Source organism: Solanum lycopersicum, chromosome 3 (genome assembly GCF_036512215.1).
Source record: "Solanum lycopersicum chromosome 3, SLM_r2.1".
NCBI classification, from domain to species: Eukaryota; Viridiplantae; Streptophyta; class Magnoliopsida; order Solanales; family Solanaceae; genus Solanum; species Solanum lycopersicum.
In genome coordinates this window covers 61,708,842-61,730,384 of record NC_090802.1, presented here as the reverse complement: position 1 = coordinate 61,730,384, position 21,543 = coordinate 61,708,842, and the positions used below count along the sequence as shown (strand labels likewise).

The following is a 21,543-nucleotide window of genomic DNA, read 5'->3' as shown; positions in this document are numbered from 1 at the left end:
TTCTTATAAACATGAAAAAAAAATTCTACAAATTGTATAAACCACCGAAATTTCTCCCATTCTTATACAATCTTAGCAAAGAGTAAAAAATAATTCATAAACAAGAAACTATAACATCCTACGACGCCACATTAAAAAATTACATATCTCCATATATCTTTTTTTATAAATAGAATATTACAATTAAAATTTTTAAATACACAATTATTTTATAAAAATCCACTATTCAACAATTGTAATAACGAGGGAAAAGGTCTGAAAAATACTTCAATTTTGATCGAAATTGCTATTTCGATATGAAACTTTATGGAGAACCTTTTAACCTTCCCCACTCCTCCAAACTATTTAATAGTGTATTTTAAAGGTATATTTATGTCCACGTAGACACATTACTATTTATAATTATGTAATATTTTTATGTCCACGTAAATACATATATACCTTTAAAATACACTATTAAATAATGTAGGGGTAAAATGTCTTTTCTAAAATTTGATACTACAACAATAATATCAATCAAAGTTCAAATGTATTTCACATCATTTTCCCTAATAACTGATTATTATTTAATATAATTATTCTACATGTAACCGACAATATCTCACAACAAACATATATATATATATTCAAAATTTTAAATTCGGATGATTAGTCATTTATTTTAATTTGTACTACTACTATAGTTTGCAGAAAAGCAATAAACCCTTTTCTTTTTTTTTTCTTCTAACCCTAGAGTGGTCCTTGTGAGGTTAACAGTGTACCTTCCTTTCTTAGCATCATTAAATAGAATCAAAACTTAAAATTAAAATATGAAACTACTACAATAACTAGCTTCTTGACTAATAGACTGTTAAAAAAAAAAAACTATTCATGATGGAGTAGTCTAAATACGAGAAATTAAATTTCTATTACATTATTATTTGTAGCCTATGGACAAAGAATTATCGCGATTATATATACAAATACTATAAAAGTTTATATACACAGTAGATACATAATACTTAAAACTTTACATTTTTCTCAACCCTAGAATTGAATTACACACGAGTAAGCGCCACGTGGCCTTCTACTTTCCTCTTTTGAGATAATATTATAACATAGTGAGAATCTAACATTGCTTCTTTTTCTACAAACCATAACTTATCCTTGTAAATTTATTCTCTCTTGTTTCTCTTTTGGTCAAATTTTGTCCATAAACTCATTTTTTCCCCCAAGCCTTGGGAGAAATTATTATAAAAGAAGTTAAATGTTATCAAGAGTTGTTAATTCCATGTTGAGATTTTGCTAGCCACTCAAAGATATATATACAAGTTGTAGTTTATCTTCTACAAAACCTAATTATGTAAGTACAATTCATGATTCTTATAGTAGTAATTGTTTATACAAAATTTTAAACATCTATTTTTTTAGATCTTAGTCATTTTTACAAAGTCTTGGGTGTTTAGTGAAATGATTTTGGAGGTTACCCTAATATTAATCACAACTCCAATTTTCCCCCAAAAATTGCACTATGTACACAAGAAAATTTCCATTGATGGAGTTTTTTTTTTTTGTGTGTATAGTATAATTTGATAATATTTTATCTCGATCTAATAGATGCTTAATATTTTTCTTTGATTTTTACTAGATCGATGCTGATGAAGAACGATATATGATATACATATCATGAATTCATCGAGTGGAAATAATTTTGAGACGAAACAAGAATCAAATAATGATAGTAGATTGGCCTCAAAGACGACTAGTGCACCACCATCGAGTACTTCAAGGCAATGGGGAGCTAATAAAAACCCAAGAATAGTACGCGTATCGCGTACTTTTGGAGGGAAAGATAGGCATAGTAAGGTGTGCACCATAAGGGGGCTTAGAGATCGAAGAATTAGACTATCAGTTCCAACTGCAATTCAATTGTATGATCTACAAGACAGGCTTGGCCTGAGCCAACCTAGTAAAGTTGTAGATTGGCTCTTAGAAGCGACTAAACTTGATATCGATACTCTTCCTCCACTTCCTGTACCACCTGAGTACTTCACTCGGTTTCAACAACCATCTCATGAAGAGTTCTCTGATGTCCGTGCTCAATGGTTGAACGCGAACACATCTTATTTGGAACATGGGAGGAACAAGTCAATCGCTTCAAATGAGGAATCAAATCAAGAGGATAATATGTTTACCTTAGGAAATCAACGATCATCTAATTTACCAGGCATGCCTTTCAATTCTTATAACTATCAATGGGATCATCAGCCTAATTCGAATTTGTCTTTAGGTCATTTTGGACATAATCATTCATTTTCATCCCAAATAGATGATGATCAATCTCATCAAAATACTAGTTTCCCTCTATCTTTGGGATCATCATCTTCGCCTTTTCCCTCGAGTTCTCAATTGTATTTCAATCCAATAACAACAACATTTCAACCTATAGTTCCATCTCCTAACTATATAACAAATCATCATCCCATTGAGAGTCATGATCCAAGGGCTAATATGAACCATTTCAATTTCTTAAGCTCAACTACTTCACACAATAATCAACTTGTGATGCCAACTCTTAATTTGATTAGTTCCCAAATGAAACCCTTTAGTCTCAATAATGATCCTAGATGGATGAGTTCCAGAGATGATGAAGATGACGATGATGACGATGATGATGATGATAATCAACCACATGAAGGTCGCGCAATTTGATTCTAAGCCAAGTGGAGGAAATGAATCTTCGTCTTTACTTCAAATATTTTGAATTAAAGTTGTTGTCCTGGATTATAATCATGCTACATTATTCCTTCTTCACAGGTACAACAAATAATTAAAGTGAATCATTCTATTTCTTATACCATATAGGTTTATAAAGTTTTAATCTCTATTCTGAAATATACAAATATTAATCTGTAGTTTTTTTTTTTGGGTGATTCAAGTGGTATAAATCTACATTATTATTGGTATTGGATTAACCTTTAATTTATACAAATTGAAAGTGTGTTTAGCATTAATTTTTTCAATTTTGTTTTTCTTGGATTTGCATCATTAATATGTCATGGTTTAACCGAAATCTCGATAGTAGAAACTCTAATCGAAGCAAAGGTTGGGTTTATTCTCGACTCTCACAACCTTAAGGTAATTGCAAATATGATGCAACAGATCTGGAACTATAGTTACGTAGTCAAGTCAATCAGTTGTTGTTGGTATCTTCTTCTCATTTTTCTTTATTTCATTATCAGAGCTCCGAGAAGTAAGAGATAAAGATGTTGAAGAATATAGTGAAAAATCCATAATAGGATCTAACCACAAAGTATGAATGATTTTAGCCAATAAAAATATTTTATAGAAGGTAAACGAAACTATTCAAGTTCAATTTTGTCATGTAAAATTGATACATAACATATCATGCTTAGCTGTGTACTAATGATAGACGTAATAACTAGTAATATAATTAATTACTCCATTAATTTGTTTTAATCTAACTAGAAAACAAAAAGTTTCTTTCATATCTAATTAGGTTTTTAGACGAATTAGTTGGAAAATAAGAGGAAGAAACTTAAAAGTTTTACTCTTTTAAGAATGAGTCTTAGGTCTCATTTGTTTTCATTAAGATTAAGATGTTAGAATCTTAATGCTTGTCTGAACATTAAAATGTAGTTTCTAGATTTGAACACTAAATGATTATTTATTTTCAATATATGAATGTGCATGATATTTTTTAAAAAAATTAGGAATTAAATATTATATCAAAAAAAGTTATAATCTAAACCAAGAATACTTCTTCTAAAAAATTGTTTCAAGAATAAGATTATAACTCATCCCTAGAAAAGACGATTTATTTGTTTTCTCATGAAACAAAGATAACTTTTCCAAAGAAGTTTTGACAACAAACGAATTGTGACATGAAGAATTTTTCATAAATATCAATTCACCCAAGAATATTGTATACATTAAAAATATTATGTAAATACTTGTAAAAGATTATGAAAACTTACTTATTCAAAAGAAAAAAAAATATTTGGTTGGAAAATGAGAGGAAGACTTAAAACTTGTCCTGAAGAGAAGCAAGGAAGAAGAAAATGTGTTTATGAAAGAACTTCTATTATTTCAATAGAGTAAGATGGTATTAAGACTCTGTTATAAATCTGATTCATTCAGATTCATTAAGACCCAATAAGATTTTTTTTAAAAAAAGAAACAAATAGACTTAATGGAATGAATCTTAATGATTAAAATCAAACCTAAAATCAAACGCACTTATGGGTTGAATCTAAATGATTAAGATTCAGACTCTCATTAAGTGCAAACAAATGAGGCATGTCTTACGTTATAAAGCATGAATAGGTGTCGAGTTCAAGTCTCAATGCCACTCATTATCGGATTTTCACGTTATTAGAGTCGGGTGGTACTAGAGACATACACTACACAAAAAATGATCAATAGCTTAAGCCTATCTCGGCATTGAATCTAATAATATTTAACTAATATCGGTAAAATTTTTAATACTTTTGGTAAATATTAATGTGCATATTTATTTTTGTTAAAAGTTATTTTTGTCGTAGTGATATAGTGATCCATCACTAACATACTTCCTTATTTTGTTTTTGATGCAAGCTATTCTTATAAACAAAATTTAGTTGTTACTCTTCTTCTTTTTTTTTACCCTCCTCGGAAGTTCTCACCTTTTTGCTTCTTTGGTAACTAAAACTCGCAACCTTCGAATTGAAAGTGAAGGATACTTTTCATGCGAGCAACTTTCTCTCGTCTAAGATGTTTCTCTATAAATTGCAATCATTTTTTTTACACTACTCTAATTTGCTTGTTATTTATTGGAAGTAATTAACCTGTATGAGTTAGAATATATTGGCAGATCTTGGACTTAATTGTTTGTGAGACCACAACGATATTTGGGACCAAAAGCATCTAAAAGTTGCTTCCTGGAGCTTGAAAATAATCTATATTATTATTGTACAATGTTGACAATTCCTCTCCATACTATATCCACCTAGCCTTAAATATCATATGAGATGGTCACACACTTTTACATATGGTATCAGTGTCACGTGTTTGGCCTACGAAAAGAGAGTCACGCCCACACATAATCACGAGACATATTGAATATGCTTTCTCTAAGAAACTGATAACTTAAATTTTTAGATAAGATGATTACATATTTCAACGTTCCTAATAAACGGAGTTGAATTTTATTATCTGCTATCTATGAAACTGCATGCCTGCAAAATTGAAGAAGTAATTCCTTGTTAGTTGTTACTATGTAGTATATTAGTTATTATCAACATGGATTGTGGTGTATTACTAGTCGGGAGTGTTTTATTTTTAATCAGAGATATTGGGTTCGAGCTCTTGGTATGGAGAAAATACTATTTGGAGCGTTACCTTGAATGGACCCTGCAGTGCGCGATCTAGATTTAATTGAAGTTCTAATGTGAATTCTAGACACTAAACGAAAAATTAAAAAAATAATAATTATTACTATACCCTATTTGCCGACCTAATCAACCCTTTGTATCTAAATTAATAATTAATTAGCTTGATATAGACATAGATGTAGAATAATAGTATAGTCATATATAGGAATGGTATATTTCCCCGCATGCATATAGATGCATGTTAAAGTCCACCTCCTACGCTCATCAACCACTTAATTAATGTTGTCAAGATAAGTTTAATTTTCTCTTAACTAATTAAACATGTAATTGGCATTCTACGTATATTATGACAGGTAGGATATATATAAGTTCATTTGTTTAATTTTATATACGTGTAAATATCTACTTGTGTACGGAGCATAAAATTTTTTGAAACACCTTGAAGTATTAAAAATGTCATGTTTGTTGCTTGTTAAATTAAAAAGAAAAAGATACAGTCTTTTTTAAATAGTGTAAAAAAAAAAGAAGGTAAAACGAATAAATTTGTCCATGTACTCTTCGAAATTAATTAAGTTGTCCCCTGGTTCTTTTCTAACCCTTCTCTACAAGCTTCGATCCATTTTTGCTCTCTTGGTTACTCAAACTTACAGTATTTATATTATTGAAAGTGAGTGGTGTTTACCATCTCTCTCGTTAAAACTGCTTTATTTACTTTTGGTCCTTTCATGTCCATTGTCATCATTAGTGAAGCATCTAGTATTTTCCCTTATCTGATGAATCTCCAACGTGAAATATGTTATAGAATTGGAATGTGCAGGTGTAGAGCCTAATTAATTAGCTTAGGATTAGTCTTTAAACATTGATAAAATTGATTGATATAGTAGAGTCCAATCCCAATTGAACATAGAAGACATAACTATATATATATATAATATAATGAAATTATTGTCTCGAATAGAGAGGTAAGAAAATAAAATATAATGGAAAAAGTTTTTTTTTATGTCCAAATTTACCCTTCAACTTTTTTGTATGGTACAAATGTACCCTTCAACTTTTCAGTATGGTTAAAAATTATCCTAAGGTTGAAACTTTCACTATGGATCAAGGGCTAGTACGCAAGACAAATAAGTTATTCGATCATTAAGAATAATATGTTATACCGTTAGAAGACAAATAAGTTATTCGATCAATTTCGTATTTATGATTAAAAATTGTTGGTCAACATGGTGAAGTATATATATAATTGTAATAGTGACAACTTAAAAAAAGAAACCCTAGAAGAAAAAGAGTAATTGTTCTAAAGAGGAAAAGGAAGGGGATATATTATTATTATTATTATTATTATATGAAATGAGTACAAGCATGGAAGGAAGAAAAAGGAAGTGAATATTGGAATCTATATTTCTTCTATGTATGAATGAAAGGGAAAGGAGATAAAACAAATGGACATAGATTGGATTGCATCAATACTCTATAGTATTATATAGTATATTATCAACATTATATTCATGACACTAGATCCAAGAATTCTTTTTTTCATTGAAAGGTGTTCTTTTTCTAAAGTAGAAAAAATAAAATAATACTTCCTTCGCTTTAAAAAGAATAATCTAAGCTAATTTTACATTAATTTAAAAAAGTAAAAAAGGTTTTTCAATTTTGAGATCTTAAATTGAAATTATAACAAATACACCAAATTGAAATTAAATTGTTACCAAAATAAAAAAAAATCACTCCTTTCGAAACAGTTAAAAAAAATAGATCATTTTTTTGAAAAAACATATGGAGTACTACAATGCTATTCTATTACTTTTATTATTGTAATGGTAAGTTTGGAGATGCATGAAAAATGGAATCTTGAAATTAACTGATTGACATAAAGGATAGTATGTTACAATTGAGAAGTATTTTTAACTTTTTTTTTATATATAACTGGGTAATTTTTAGGAAAATAAAATTAGTTTTTTTACAAAAAAAAAAGGTTCTTACTATTGATGAAAACAGTTATTTTTCTTACTTTTGAAAAAATTATTTTCCTATAGAAAATATTATCTATAAGATTTAATAAACTAAACAAGAAAAATTAAAAATGTTTATTTTTCTTGGTACAGCACACCTTTAATGGCTCTTTTTCCTCTGGCTAAAGGAAAATATAATTTCCACGTGAAAAGGCTAAGGTTGTATTAATGTTACCAGATGCTGTGGTCCAATATTAATTTGTTTTATATATTTAGGGTTACTTCTAGTATTGCGTTTGATTGCACAAATCCCTTATTTCTATTCGTACAATTTTAGATAACTTTTTTTTAGCGAGAGTTCCTTTTTGGTTTGCGTTATGTTCAAAATTCATTTTCTTTTCAATGTTGAGCCCCCATTTATATTACTCATGCTTAAGTGTGTGAATTTGAATCCCGTCTCGATAGATTCAACAGGTCCCTTGACTTGACTCGCTCAAATTCAATTAAATTCACCTCTTAACACCCTCACGATGGTCAAGGTCCATTACATCTTTTCTTATGTTTTATTTTCTGAATAATTTCATTAAAACTTGAGTTTTAAAGCCCTAAGTCTGAATTAAGAAAGAAAAAGGCATATGGAAACACAAATTCCAAAACTTTTTGATTCAACAGTCCCACAAAAGGATATGTCAAATTATAACTTTGCTTCCAAATTTATCAAAGATGGAAAGATATATTCCAAATGTTGAATGAATAGTTGTGTAAAGGATGAATTAAAGCTGCCATTGGTACATGGGGACAACTAAAAAGTTGCAAGTAACAAACTACTTTTCCCTCACTTGAAGCATGTTACTAATTGAGATTTGAGAGAGTACACCAAAATTAATCATCTTTTAACAATAACTTAATTGCTAACGGCCATTAACACTCTTTGTAAATGTCTCGAAAGTCTATACACTGATATTGAATCTAATGACAATTGACTAACGCTAGTAGAGATTTAGCGCTCTGTATTAACGTGTATATATATCATCGCTAAAAGTAACCAAGTGGTTTATGCTCCCTATGTTCCTTTTTTACTTCGTCACATTTCCTTACAACAATTATGACTCATATTTTAACCTAAATTGAATTAAATTAATTTAATATTTTAAACTTGAATTTTTGAAAAATATATATACATGAAATATACTATAAATTTCAATTCTTCTCATATTAGTATGATAAAAATATATATCATAAAACACTTAGCAATTTCACCTTAAAAGAAAAATATCACAAATACATAAAAACAAAGAGAGTATATAATTTTGCAAAATTGTAGCCAACAAATAACAAAATTCAACATACAAACTCAAAATTGTATCCAGCAAATAACAAAATTCAACATGCAACATGAGTTGTTTTGCATTAGTTATACATTAATACATATATACTTTATAATAAATAGAATTTATTAATTTCTCAAATACATGTTATCAAATAATCCCTTAAAATTTTCAATAAATAGGAAAGAATTGCATCTTAGTTCAAGATAAAATACTAGACATAAAAAATCAAGCAAAGTCACGAAATAATGTCTTAAAAGGTGACTGAACTATGAGAATTTATTAAGTGAAGTCATTAAACATTATTTTATACCAATAAAATCACTCAACTTAAAATTTTTATCATCAATCACTCAACTACATTTTTCATTTATTTAATAAGACAAAACAAAATACTTTATAGGTCACTTAAAACTCCATAAATATATAAAACTTCAAAAATCATATTTTGTTTTTTCTCTTCCTTTTTTTAAAGAAAATTTATCCTCAAATAAATTTAACATGCCATATAAATTATTTTACATATCACATAAATGTGAATTTCAAAAGTCAAGATTTTATATTCAACCTCCGAATAAATCCGCATTTCCCAAGTTACTTCAATTTTCATTTTTTTTATTTTGTGCCACTATTCGTAAAAATGTTCTTTTTTTGTTGGCTGAAACAATCATTATCTATTGATTACTTTGTTTAGATGGTCCAAGAGTCCAGTCTCCATATACAAATATATTAATGATTAATACAACTAAATGAGTAAATAGTGTATAAATCAAAACAATTAAAAAGTAATAACGGTAGAAATTCATATAAAAATTTCACGTAGAGTCCTAAGTTAACTATACTTAGAGTACTATTAAAATACATATTACTATTACTATAATAATAATAATAATAATGCAATTATAAATAATTTAATCCTAGTTGTACTATAATCCTGATCATAATATAATTCTAGACGAGATATAATCCTAATTAACATAGGCAGTCTAATCCTAGTGCGACTCTAATTCTTCAGCAGTGCTGTAAATTTGCCAGACTGGCTTCATTGGACCTGTTCCTTTGACATGTTCCAATAGTCATCTTCTAGTCAGTTGCGTTGGACCTGTTCTTTTGACATGTTCCAAAATCGTCAACTTCCTTCTTCTTCAACAATAACGAATGGTTTTTCTTTTCAATTCCTTGATGTGATTTATGAAATTTCATTGATTTTGTATTGCTAGGCTCTAGTTGGTTGTTATATGATTGTGGATCTCTTATGAATATGTATTTTACACCCAAAATTTTATCATTTTCACTTGTGATTGGACAAGGAACTGAATAAATTGATAAACAGGATAAATTGGTTTTAAAAATATTATATTTATTTTGGGGGGGTCATGTTTATATAGCCAAACAAATAATTTATTTTGTTATATTAAATTTATTTTAATAATAAATGTAGTTGAGTGATTTTTATATATAAATGTCAAGTTAGTGAGTTTTGTAGATAAATGTGTTGAGTTGAATGATTTTATTGATATAAAATAAAATTTAATGACTTTACCCGATAAATTCACATATTTCAGTGACCTTTTAAGATATTAACTCGTTATACATAAGTTAAACTCAATAGCAAGGAATTACATATATAACTCTGATTACAAGAGTAGCTCTTAATTACATCAAACATAATAAGCAAAACTTAAATTAAAAAAAAAAATCACAAATGAAATAGCTGTTGATCCTTTCCAATTTAATACTTATTGTTGATGGAAGGTGACAGATATCTCGAATAAAATATCATATAAAACATTTACTATAATAATCTTGACATAAGATTGTTAAGAGCTATGACAATATTATCATAACATTCCCATAGACGTGGCACATTCCTATCCCTAGCTGCAAAATCCATTTTTGTAACATTATTGAACAGAATTGAATACATTTTCCTCAATTCAGGTCTTTGTATACCTGGTTTAGCTTGAATTATAGTATACATATCTTGTTTCAATAAAGCTGAGCTTTTTCTCAATGCTTTTTGACCTTCTTTCCAAGATTCTCCCTCAAATAATTCTTTGACTTGTAATAAATTTTTGGCATGATTTTTAATTCCATCCTCTGCTTCTTCAAGTGTTTGGTCTGGAACTGTGATTCTGAAATCAAATGCATTGGCATTTTGTTGTTTACTTAAAAGGTTGATTGAAATTGCTGGGCAAAGAATTAGTGTTGTTCTTCTGGTGAAATTGAGGGACATTTGGGTTTTGGGTTTTGGTTTGTTAGAAATATTGGAAGAAGGAAAAGGGGTTAATGGTTTTTGAACTAAAGGTAGTAATGCCATTTTTTTTTTTTTTTGAAGATATGGTGTTTTTGATTGTTTATTTTTTCAAGATTGAATAAAAGATGTATTGCAAAAAATTAAAGTTATGGTGAAAAAGAAGATAACAGGTTATGGTTTACTTGTGAAAGTATTTCATTCTTAATCAGAAGAGCTCTGGACATCTGATTGGAAAAAAATGATAAATAAAAATAATTATAGCCCCCGGCGAGGGTCGAACTCGCGACCTTTCGCTTACGAAGCGAACGCACTACCACTATGCTACGGAGGCACGTCGATAGTAAATTTCAATAAAAATTATAAATCTGATATTCACAAATCATGAAGTTTTTGCACATATTTATCACGTACGTTATTATACTAAATACCTTTGCGATATAAATCACTATTATATAAATTCTTTTATCTTAAAATTAAATACTTAAACTCTTAAATCATATCTAAAAAGAATTCAAAACACCTAAAGCCCGATAAGAAAGAGAAATCCTTACATTTCAAGTATTTACATTACATTTGATGAGAAAATACAAATTTAGCTTTCTTGGAGGATTTCCAGGTTCGACTAAATTTGGATCGCACTTGGCAAAGGCCATTCGAGGATGAAATTCCCAATAGGATTTTCTCCATACTTAGGACTCGAATCGAAACCTCTAGTTAATGACGTAAAGATAGCCTAATACCAACTAGGAGAAAAGGAAAAATCAACGTAGGAAAAATTATGATTTTTATAATGAGTTGAAAATTGTCTAATACTATATATCGTGGATTAGTGATACTACAGGAATGTTTAATTTGCACCAAGCAAAAGCTAAATAATACAGGATATAGTACATTTTTCTGCACTGGTGATCTTGATTAGATATGTTGGTAATACAATTAAGTGACAATTGTTCCTTTACAATACATCACACAAATGAGTATTCCTGAATTATTTTACTACTCAATATAATTAGCTGAAAAGGAAAACAAAGAGAAGTCGAGAATGGAATGATACTATTTTGCAAAGAGCTGTCTACGCCTAGTTGGTTTTGCTCTCAAACCAGAACCATCACCCCTTACTATCTCATCAACTAAATCTTTAAAGATCATCCGCTCCACGTCAAGGACTACACTCGATATCTCACCTGTGAAAATCGTCCAACTCTCTGAACGATGCACCACGTCATCCAGCAGTATGTTTTTCCACTCATCCTCCTCATCCTCCATGTTGCATTTTGATGGTTTAGCTTGAAGTTGTTCTATCTCTGAGCACAAGTCCCTTAGAAGCCTTTGAGCATTCAGGGTGCTCTTTGCTAGCTTCTGGGACATCAACCATGGCTCGTACGAAGGTCCCACTAGCATTAGTTTTCCAGCAAGACTCTCATTAACAACATCAAAGATGAGTTTCCTACGGATCTTTTCCTTTGGATTCGACTGCCTCATCTTATCATTGCAGAGTTCCTCCTTGAGTAAAGTGCTTGCCTTGGTTTGTTCCAAGACTAGGAACAGCTCAGGGTTGATTGGGTGACCTGATGGATGGAACTGGAAACTAGTTAGGCTTGAGCCGAGATCCCTGAGAAGGAGTCCTGAAGCCAATAAGATCTCTGAAATGTATCTGTGGTCAGGGTTTGTGTTCTCACAGAGAGACGCAATGTAATCCGTGCGAGCCTCATCATGGCTGGAGTTCAATCTCCTGAGCTTCTCAACTAAATTCTCAATGTTTTGCAACTTTTTTCTATTGATTTCTGAGGAGAGACCAGAACTGGTGGCATCAATCGCAAGAGTATTAGATCGATCACACTGTGGCGGACTGGAAAATTTATCAGCAGTGTTGCAGCTTTCATCTGTCACAGAATAACAGAAATGAGACAAACAAATAGAATCCAACTTCTTAAGCAGTGTATATATTCTGAGACCTGAATAGTCAGGACTGTTTTAATCTCTAGACAAGGGACTCTGACAACATAATAGAGACTCATATCTGATATTTCTTACTGAATGTTCACTATAAATTCATTTGATCATCTTTAAAATATTTGCTATTGATCTTACTTTTCCTACTAGAATTAGAACTCCAATATGTTTAGTTTTGAAAAACAAAGGAGGTTCAAGTGCAGTGAATAAACTGGTGTCCAGTGTGGATGGCCTGATCTTGAGCAAGCAAGTTCTTTTCGGAGCCAACATTGTGATGAGAAGAATTATTTAAGGTTTACTACCATTTTCCGCTATTCTAGCTGACATAAGTGACCAGAACATGAAAGCATAAAAGCCAGAACTGAAAAATCTAGTGCATATAAAGACCATATAGATGTACATATAGATGTAAGTGCCTTCTTAGCTTAACATGTTACTATTCATGTTTCACTTTGTTCTCTCAAAGTGATTATAGTCTCTTGATCTAGTTGAGTCTGAACTCCTAAGGAGCCAAGTTTGGGCATTTGCTATCGCTGTTATTGGAGAAATCCTGCTCACACTTCAACATCCCAAAAGACTTAACTTCTAAATTTCCTTACGCTGTCCTTGGCCTATTTTATTCAGAGATTTAGTCTCTCTTCTACTTATTTTTCCTTTTGTATTATTTAAAATTCTGCTGGCATTCACTTATTTGTATAGCCATGGATGGATAACTGCAAAGTGAATATTCCTGATCAGATGTTTAGTTTCAGCTAACAAAATCTAAAAATATATCCCCAACATGTCATCCACATAAGGAGCTAGTTTCATTTATTATTTCCACTCATATTTGCTTATGTAGACGTGCTTATAATTTCTTCACAAAAATACTAAGGGAAAGCAGCACCTTTCATGACTTTTGGAGTATGCTTCACAGGAGAGGGTGATTCATCCATATATACAGCATTATCAAGAACCGATACCGGACTTGGATACTCTGGAGCAGGTTCAGTTAACATTTCATCCTCAGAGAGCACCCGAATTGATTTCTGAAATGGAAGTCACAGTGTCAAGCATGTAATGGCCTGCTTGAAGTACTCTATAAAATGCACAAATAAATGGAAATTTCTTACCTTCTCTACCAAGTCACATCTCAGGTAACTGGATGCATCAATAGATGAACTCGGGCTGCTTGTCATCTCAAGAGAGCGCTCGAAACTAGTAACTTCGAAATCCACTTTTGATTCTGCTACCACATTCCCATTGGATTGACCAGAAATTTTATTCCCGTGGCAACTCAAATTCCTTGATTCACTACTGATCTCACTCACATGGTCATCATGTTGCTGGATGTTTGAAATTCTTGGCCTTCGTCTTCCGCCTGGGGAACTAGCCTCTGTATGTTGCTTGTTTGACTGTCTCCTCGATCTGTTGGAATCAGATGGAGGTGTGGGTGGCCGAGATTTTTTCTCTAGCTCCAGTTTATTCTGTTGCAATCTTGGACTGATGGATCCTGAGCTCTTTATTGAGCCTGAGATGATCTCTTTAGGAAGCTGTTGGGACCTTGTTGAAATCTGTGGAGGTTTCGAAGTTCTTCTTGCTTCATTGGGATTCACTGGACTGTTTCCATGACTAGTTCTAGGTTGATGTTCTTTAGCAGCCCTGCTCACAGAATTACCCTTTCTACTGACAGAGTCACCACCATGAAGTGGAATCATCGAAGACGAAGGAATGTCAGATTTTTCCACTAATTTTGCTGGCTTCATGATCACTATTGGGGATTCAAAATTCCTTGAAGAATTAATCCCCCTCTTTGTTGGAGCAGTCACTTGATCAGTCTGCCTCATTCTCTGGTTCGCCAGTTTTGCACTCTGTGCAGGACTTGCAAACTTCTGGTGATGCTCTTTCTGACCAGTAAAATTTGAATCCTGCTCCTCTTTTTCTGTCTCTAGGAGGCCCTTTGCCTGCATTGCTTCCAATATCTGTTTAAGAGCTCTTAGATCCTTGCCTGAATGGGTGAATTCTAGATCCTTCCATCTCTTTTCTATCTCACTGTAAACAGAAGGAAAGGGGTGGGCTGGCTTTACTGGAGTTTTTGTTGTCCTGGATATCGGTTTCTCATACACTCGAGTCCTATCAGGTTGCTTCCAGGGTGCTGGTTCAATGGGAAACCTGGATATAGGTTTCATAGCCATATCAGGGTTTCTCCACTTAGGAGAAGTAGGTTCTTTCCACAGGTTCTTAGAGGTATTAGAAGTTCGGATAGGTTTGCACGGATCAGATACTTCTGAAGACCTTGGAAAAGAAACAGGTGCTTCAACTTGTGAAGAAGTGCTCAACCCCATCTTGTTGTCAGTTGATGACATGGAACCAGGTAGTGTATCAAGACCCATTAGCTTTGCCACAACACTAGGAGGACGAGCCGGAGTCCCAGATGTTTGCTGCAGAGTTGGTGACTTTGCATTGGTATTACCACTATCCTTCTGCATAGATTTTGAGGAGAAATTAGATTTTGGTTCTGAGTTCAAGCTTCGTACTGGACTAACTCTACTGTCCAAGGAAAGTCTTGGTAGCTCTTTAAGCTTAAGAGTGGATTTGGAAATGTCTCGCTGTTCAAAGGGTACATGATTTGTTTCTCTCCCATCATATGAGAAACGAGGAGCATCTTTCGAGACTGATAATGTAGAAGTATCCTTTGAATGATATGATAATGATCTTGTAAGTTCCCTATGTTCACTTGAGTACCAAGGAGCTTCCCGAAGTTTAGCAAGAACTCTGAGAGATTCCTTAAGATCAACAGACGAATTCTGCTTCCCATTTGGGCCCGAATCATAAGCCCCGTCAAAGTTTTTCAAAGTCTGAACTGGCCTTGGGGAATCCCCGGGCTTTGACATCGATTCTGCCACCTCTTCTTTCACTGCAGGTCCAGCTGAGAACCTCTGAGCTTCTCTATTCATAGAATCCTTAACCACATCCCGAATGTCAAGAGATTGCCTACCAAATTGTGGTGATGCATTTGGTTGGCCTGCAGCTGGTTCTCTTGAAGGAGTTTCAGCAAAACTTAGTCGATCAAAAGCTAAGGGCTCTTGTTGACTTGTTTTATTACAATCAAGAGAAGAAAAGGAAGACGAACGTGAAGAAGATGAGAATGATGGTCTCGACGATTCTGTAGACAATCTTTGTTTATCTTGCACAGTCTTGTTTGTGTGGCTTTCCTGCAATGAAAAGCAGTGCCATCAAGCTTTCAGGATATGATATCAAAGAAATTCAGCTGTCAAAAGATACAAGAGTCGTTAAACATTCAACAGACTTGGTGAGATGGAAAAGAAATTAGTGGATTCAAATCTAACACATCAATTATCTGAATTGCTATTTTTAAAAGAGAGAAAAAATGAAACCAAGTTATCATCAGACATCACTCAGAAGTCTTCCTATGCAAACATACAACTCAGTAGTGTCTACATCGTTGTCAATCACATTCAAGATGAACTGTTTGATGCTAACGACCTCATAAACATTCCAACTGGCTCAAATGAATATATTTTTCAAAGTCGAAAGAGAAAGAGAGAGAGAGAGAGGAGAGATAACAAGTTAGCACAAATAACTCTTACCATAGCTGGTGATTTTGGATATGTGCTAGTGTACTCTTTCTCAGAAGTACCACTGCCAATGTGAGAGCTGCCTGTAAGAAGTCATTCACATGATGTTACAAAACTTGTACAGTAAAAAAAAAAAACAATTGAAGCACCCCCTTGTTATATATAAGTATGATATCTCGAATTTCGTTTGAAGAATCCTAGAAAATTTTACATGAGAACATGGATGAAATATTGATTTTACATTTTCAACAAATAAGCAAACACCATTATTCAATATTGTTGTTGACATAAGAGAAAGTAAAACACATTCTAGATTCTACAATGAACATGTATGATATAATAGAATTAGACACAACACAATGAAATATTACCAGAAGTGAGCCTTCTGGGGCTGTTGCCGATTAGGCGCCTACTAGCAAGCATACTTTGACGATCAAATATGTGCAAAATCCCTGTCATACATCCAATTTGCTTTTGCAGATCTTGATTATCTTCAGTCAATGAATGTAAAAGCTTAGCAGCCATGGTTCTACTTGTATTCCTCTCCTCTTCAACACAGCACAACCTATAAAGTCAAATCCCTCTTTAAACTATTACTCACTTTTTTTCATTGGCCAATCAATGCATTATCACTCATATCTCTAGATAGTCAAAAGTCAATATATCTTCACAATCACAGCTGGAGTCAGTTCCTAACCACACACAACAAAGAAGAATTGGAAAACCTCTCCTAGGCACCATTACCACTAATGCTAGGGATTACAAGCCTGAATCATCTCCAGCAGCATACTTTATACATGTCAAAATCATTCAGTTTTCATCATTTAGCAACAACCCCAAAAACCAAGATTTGATTTTTACAACAGAAAATCAAAGGTAATGAACTTTGTTTCTCCAGTACTTCAGAAAAATGCACAAAATTTTAATCGATCTCTTACTAATGAAAAGTGGAACAAACTAACACACCCCACAAGAACAAATCAGGTTCTTGATTTTTCTTTAAAGAAGCCTAAAAAGTTGAGGAAAAAAGCAATGGTAACATCAAATTGTGAAAATCACAAAGTAGCTCTCAGTTGCCAAGAAAGTGAATGCACTAGTGCAAAAACTGTAAAGGGTCTATCACTGTAGATCCATAGGTAAATGTTTGAAATGCTGTTTTCTTGGAGAAAGAAGAAAAAGCCCCAGAGATTGAAACAAGAAGTAGTACTAGAGAGAGAAAAACTAACAGGGGTACATGTGCTTGCCAATGAGTTGATAGTGAGGGAGGAGTTGGCAAGAAATATTAAAGTACTATAATCAAGATTGATACTAACAGCATAATTAGTACTAGTTTTAGTATTATTAGTATGCATATCTTGATGTGGAGTGTAAAGAGAGAGAAGATGTTTTGCAGTGCCTTACCCCTTCCCTCTTCCATGTGAGTTGAATTACATGGGTATGGGGGTGGGTCTAAATTTGTCTGCATCTTCATGTGATGCTGTCTTCACCTCATTTTGCTTCCACAAATTTGTTCCTCTAAACACCATTTTAGCTAACATTAATCTAATTCATGTCCTTAAGTTGTTACCATTCAATTCCTATCTTCTTATCTTACCTCGACGTTCGGTACTTATATTGAAGCCTAATTAAATTTAAATTTATCTCAGGTTGTCGCGTATTGAGGATTAAACTCTTTCTAATGAAGATAACTCTATACTCAAAAGAACTCGAATCTCAATCCTCTAATTAAGAATAAACCCTCGGTGTTCAATTCATTTTAGTTGTTGTAGATTCTAATGTCAGTCTCATATTAGCATTGTTTTTTTTATTTTTCAATTTGATATTCGTATTAAGATTTGATTAAATTTGAATTCACATCAAAAAAATTATATTAATAGTAAAATGCTTCTTAACAAAGAAAACTTTACATCCAGTTAACTCAAACTCCCTAACATTAGCTATGAATAAGTTGTTTGATCTCCTATATGATTTTAGATACAGAGAAGAATTAAAAATACCCTTAACCTATTCAAAAATGTTTAAGTATATCCTTCATTTACCTATTTGATTAAAACTCCCTCTATCTTTTTGATGCACCCTTACCCTTAAAGTCTATTTTTTTTAATATAGAGTTAAATCAATTTTAATTTTTAATTTATCAAATATTGACCTCATATTATATTATTGATATGTCCAGACTTGGACACGTGGAGGGTGTCAAGTCGCCATATAAGTGAGTTTATTAAATAGGATCATGGCTAATTTAAGCTATAGTTTATATGCACATTTTCTTATCAAAATGCTTAAATTAGTACTACTTTGCCCTTGAATTTAGTGATACCCACCTAACAATTTACTTTGGCTGGTGAGATCTGATTTTCCTTTTCTTTTCAACAATATTTATATTTTAATAAACACATTAAGATATAACGCGTATAAACAGGAAGAAAATTTCAGTATTTATTTGATTTTAACTTGATACGATTTTTTAAAAAATAAATAAATTATGTAATCTTACACTAAAAAATGTAAAAGGCAACATAATACTTTTTAATTTTGTCATCTTAAATATATCAAATGGAAATTTATAATTAAAAAATTATTTAAAAAACAAAAAATATGATAAGCAAATTAAAATATATATTTTAACTCTCAACTGCTAATGGTATACAAGAATCAATTGGCTTTTTTTTCTTTTTCTTTTACAAATGAATGGGAGTAATAGTTTGGTGAGACATGCCACTTAAAAAATGAGATTAAATAATGTCAACTTACATAAAGAATGAGCAGACTAGGTTGTATTTTATTTATTTATTTCCATAGGAATTTTTATTTATTTATTTTAATAGAAATAAAAAAAATGGAAAAAGTGTCAGAAATCCAGATTAAAAAGTGGGTATTTTTCTTGTGTAAAATAATAATTTTTGTATTAATGGGCTAATCATGGTTTAATTAGGACAGCCTAAGACTGCAATGCACGCGTTTACACAAACTGGCACAGAATTAAATGGATGGCCGGTATTAATGAAACCACTTATTATCTTGTTGGTACTTAAGGGTTCCTTTATATTTGATTATACAATTAGGTGTTAAATAAGCGAATTAAATTATAAAAGTTATTTGTATTAGAAAAAAATATGAGTTTTATTATTATTATATCAATAAAATTTTCTTTTTTTAGAAGAAAATTGACAAGGAAAGCATTGATTAATTTGGCCTACGTATCAATTTAATTTTTGATAAATTGAATAAATTAATGGACAGGTTAATAATACGTCCCCCTTGCGTATAAACCAGGAAATTGTAAGGTATAATTCACAAATAGTCATTTTTAATAAGAAATAACTAGTAGTTTTATCCATAAATTAAATTTATATGACAACAAAAAAATTTTTTAAGACAATTAAGGAATCCACTTATAGCTTTCAATCGTATTTTTTTTAAATTCTAATTTATTTATCTTCTTTTTTTTTATATATATTTTAGTGTTGAATATATGGATTAAGGAATTAACTTACTCTTAAAAATTAAGAAAAATTTTAACAAAGAAATCTTAATAATGATGTTAATTAAATACTCTCTTTGTTCGGTATTGTTTGTCATGGTTTGTATTTTTAGAGTCAAACTATAAAAAATTTGACTTACATTTTAAGAGGTATTTTTTCGTCATGTTAATATGCAAAAAGTTGTAATTTATAGTACTTTTCATATAGTTTTAGAATATCTAATTTTTTTGTTTAAAATATTGAATTAATGTGATCTAATTAACTTTTGAAAATTAGTCAAATTAATTTTCGATAAGCACAACATGACAAATAGTTTCGAACGGAGAAAATACTTTTTAGATTTGTGAAACATTTATTATTCTTGACCAATTTTAGAGTCTAGAGAAGGTGTGTAGGGGGGCATAAACGGAAATTCAAACTAAATACAAATTAATGAGTCACAATTAAATGATGAAGTTAAGGCTAATTATTGGCGATTTGACCCTATTCTAAAAGCAGAACCCTTGGATATTTTATTTAAAAATAAATTCAATTGAACTACAATTTTGTTTTTTGGCAATTTAAAAAGACTGAAATATTTTAAAATTATGTTTATAGTATCACTTTAAAAATTAACATATTTCAAAATAAGTACGAGTAATTTTGATTAGAAATATGAGAGCACGATATGAAAATTTAAAAATCATACGAGCTAAAAGTTGATCAGTTAAAATAATTTGTCCATAATATAATTATAACATCTTTGAGAGAAGAGCAAATTATACGTACAAAAAATTTTGGAATATATTTTAGTGGATGAGTTCCACAAAGACCATACAAACACCTAATAAATTGCGTAATTAAACCATCACTTTTGATTTTAAATTAAGTGATTTCTTTTGATTACTTTAAAACTTGATAAACATAATTATTTAACAAATACATTGACAGTATATAAGATATTACCTATCGAGGGCTCATAAACTGATCTGAATACTAAAATTATCATACGTAAATTAAAAATGACTAATACCCTTAAAGAGAGAGATCAATTTACATTTAGGGAAAAAAATATCAAACTCTCTTAATTAGAAAAAAGGTCACCTCAACAAATTATGTATGTAACTAATAAAGATTTGATGGTGATTTCCCCTTGCATCCGTGCCTTATATTACTATATCTTTAAATTATAATTATCTTTTATATTTACGTTTTTAAGCAAAAATGGTTTGAAAAATATTCTAATTTTGATCGAAAGTGTTATTACGATATCAAAGGACCTTTTACCCTATACACTATTTAATAGAGTATTTTAAAGGTGTGTATATATATATATATATATATATATATATATATATATACCCACGTAGACACATTACTATCTATAATGATGCAATTGTTATGATGTTCATGTAGACACATATATACATTTATAATATACTATTAAATAATACAGGGTATAAAGTCATTTCGAACGTTTGGTATTGTTACAACAATTTCAATCATGATTCAGATACATTTCAAATCTTTTTCTCTTTTTCTACGTTCGATTAAATTTAAATTTATACATTAAAAAGCTCATTTATGGAGGTGAGCCCAATGAGATTTTTTTTTAAAAAAATTCAAATTCGAAATC

At 31.0% G+C, this 21,543-nt stretch overlaps 3 protein-coding genes and 1 non-coding gene across 5 annotated transcripts; 1 reads left to right on the top strand and 3 right to left on the bottom strand.

Annotated features, from left to right (window-relative positions):
• Nucleotides 1-1,166: 1,166 nt before the first annotated feature.
• TCP4 (TCP transcription factor 4) lies at nt 1,167-2,874 on the top strand. Its single transcript, NM_001247635.2, has 2 exons — nt 1,167-1,342; nt 1,628-2,874. Exon 2 carries the CDS (start codon nt 1,666-1,668, stop codon nt 2,689-2,691), a length of 1,026 nt encoding a protein of 341 aa, NP_001234564.2. The 5' UTR covers nt 1,167-1,342; nt 1,628-1,665; the 3' UTR covers nt 2,692-2,874.
• Nucleotides 2,875-10,254: 7,380 nt separating this feature from the next.
• LOC104646595 (psbQ-like protein 3, chloroplastic) lies at nt 10,255-11,124 on the bottom strand. The gene has a single exon (XM_010320558.4). It carries the CDS (start codon nt 10,973-10,975, stop codon nt 10,451-10,453), a length of 525 nt encoding a protein of 174 aa, XP_010318860.1. The 5' UTR covers nt 10,976-11,124; the 3' UTR covers nt 10,255-10,450.
• A 47-nt stretch (nt 11,125-11,171) lies between these two features.
• On the bottom strand, nt 11,172-11,243 carry TRNAT-CGU (transfer RNA threonine (anticodon CGU)). Its single transcript has one exon. It is a non-coding gene; the product is annotated as a tRNA-Thr (tRNA).
• Nucleotides 11,244-11,804: 561 nt separating this feature from the next.
• TRM3/4 (TONNEAU1 recruiting motif 3/4) lies at nt 11,805-18,028 on the bottom strand. 2 transcript variants are annotated; one of them, XM_010320559.4, is made up of 6 exons: nt 17,845-18,028; nt 16,815-17,008; nt 16,456-16,526; nt 13,978-16,059; nt 13,752-13,893; nt 11,805-12,795 (listed from the first exon to the last, which is right to left on the bottom strand). In XM_010320559.4, exons 2-6 carry the CDS (start codon nt 16,966-16,968, stop codon nt 11,966-11,968), a joined length of 3,279 nt encoding a protein of 1,092 aa, XP_010318861.1. In that variant the 5' UTR covers nt 16,969-17,008; nt 17,845-18,028; the 3' UTR covers nt 11,805-11,965. The 2 variants fall into 2 exon arrangements, with proteins under 2 accessions (XP_010318861.1, XP_010318863.1); XM_010320561.4 differs by lacking the exon at nt 17,845-18,028 and adding an exon at nt 17,670-17,795.
• Between the last annotated feature and the right edge of the window lie 3,515 nt (nt 18,029-21,543).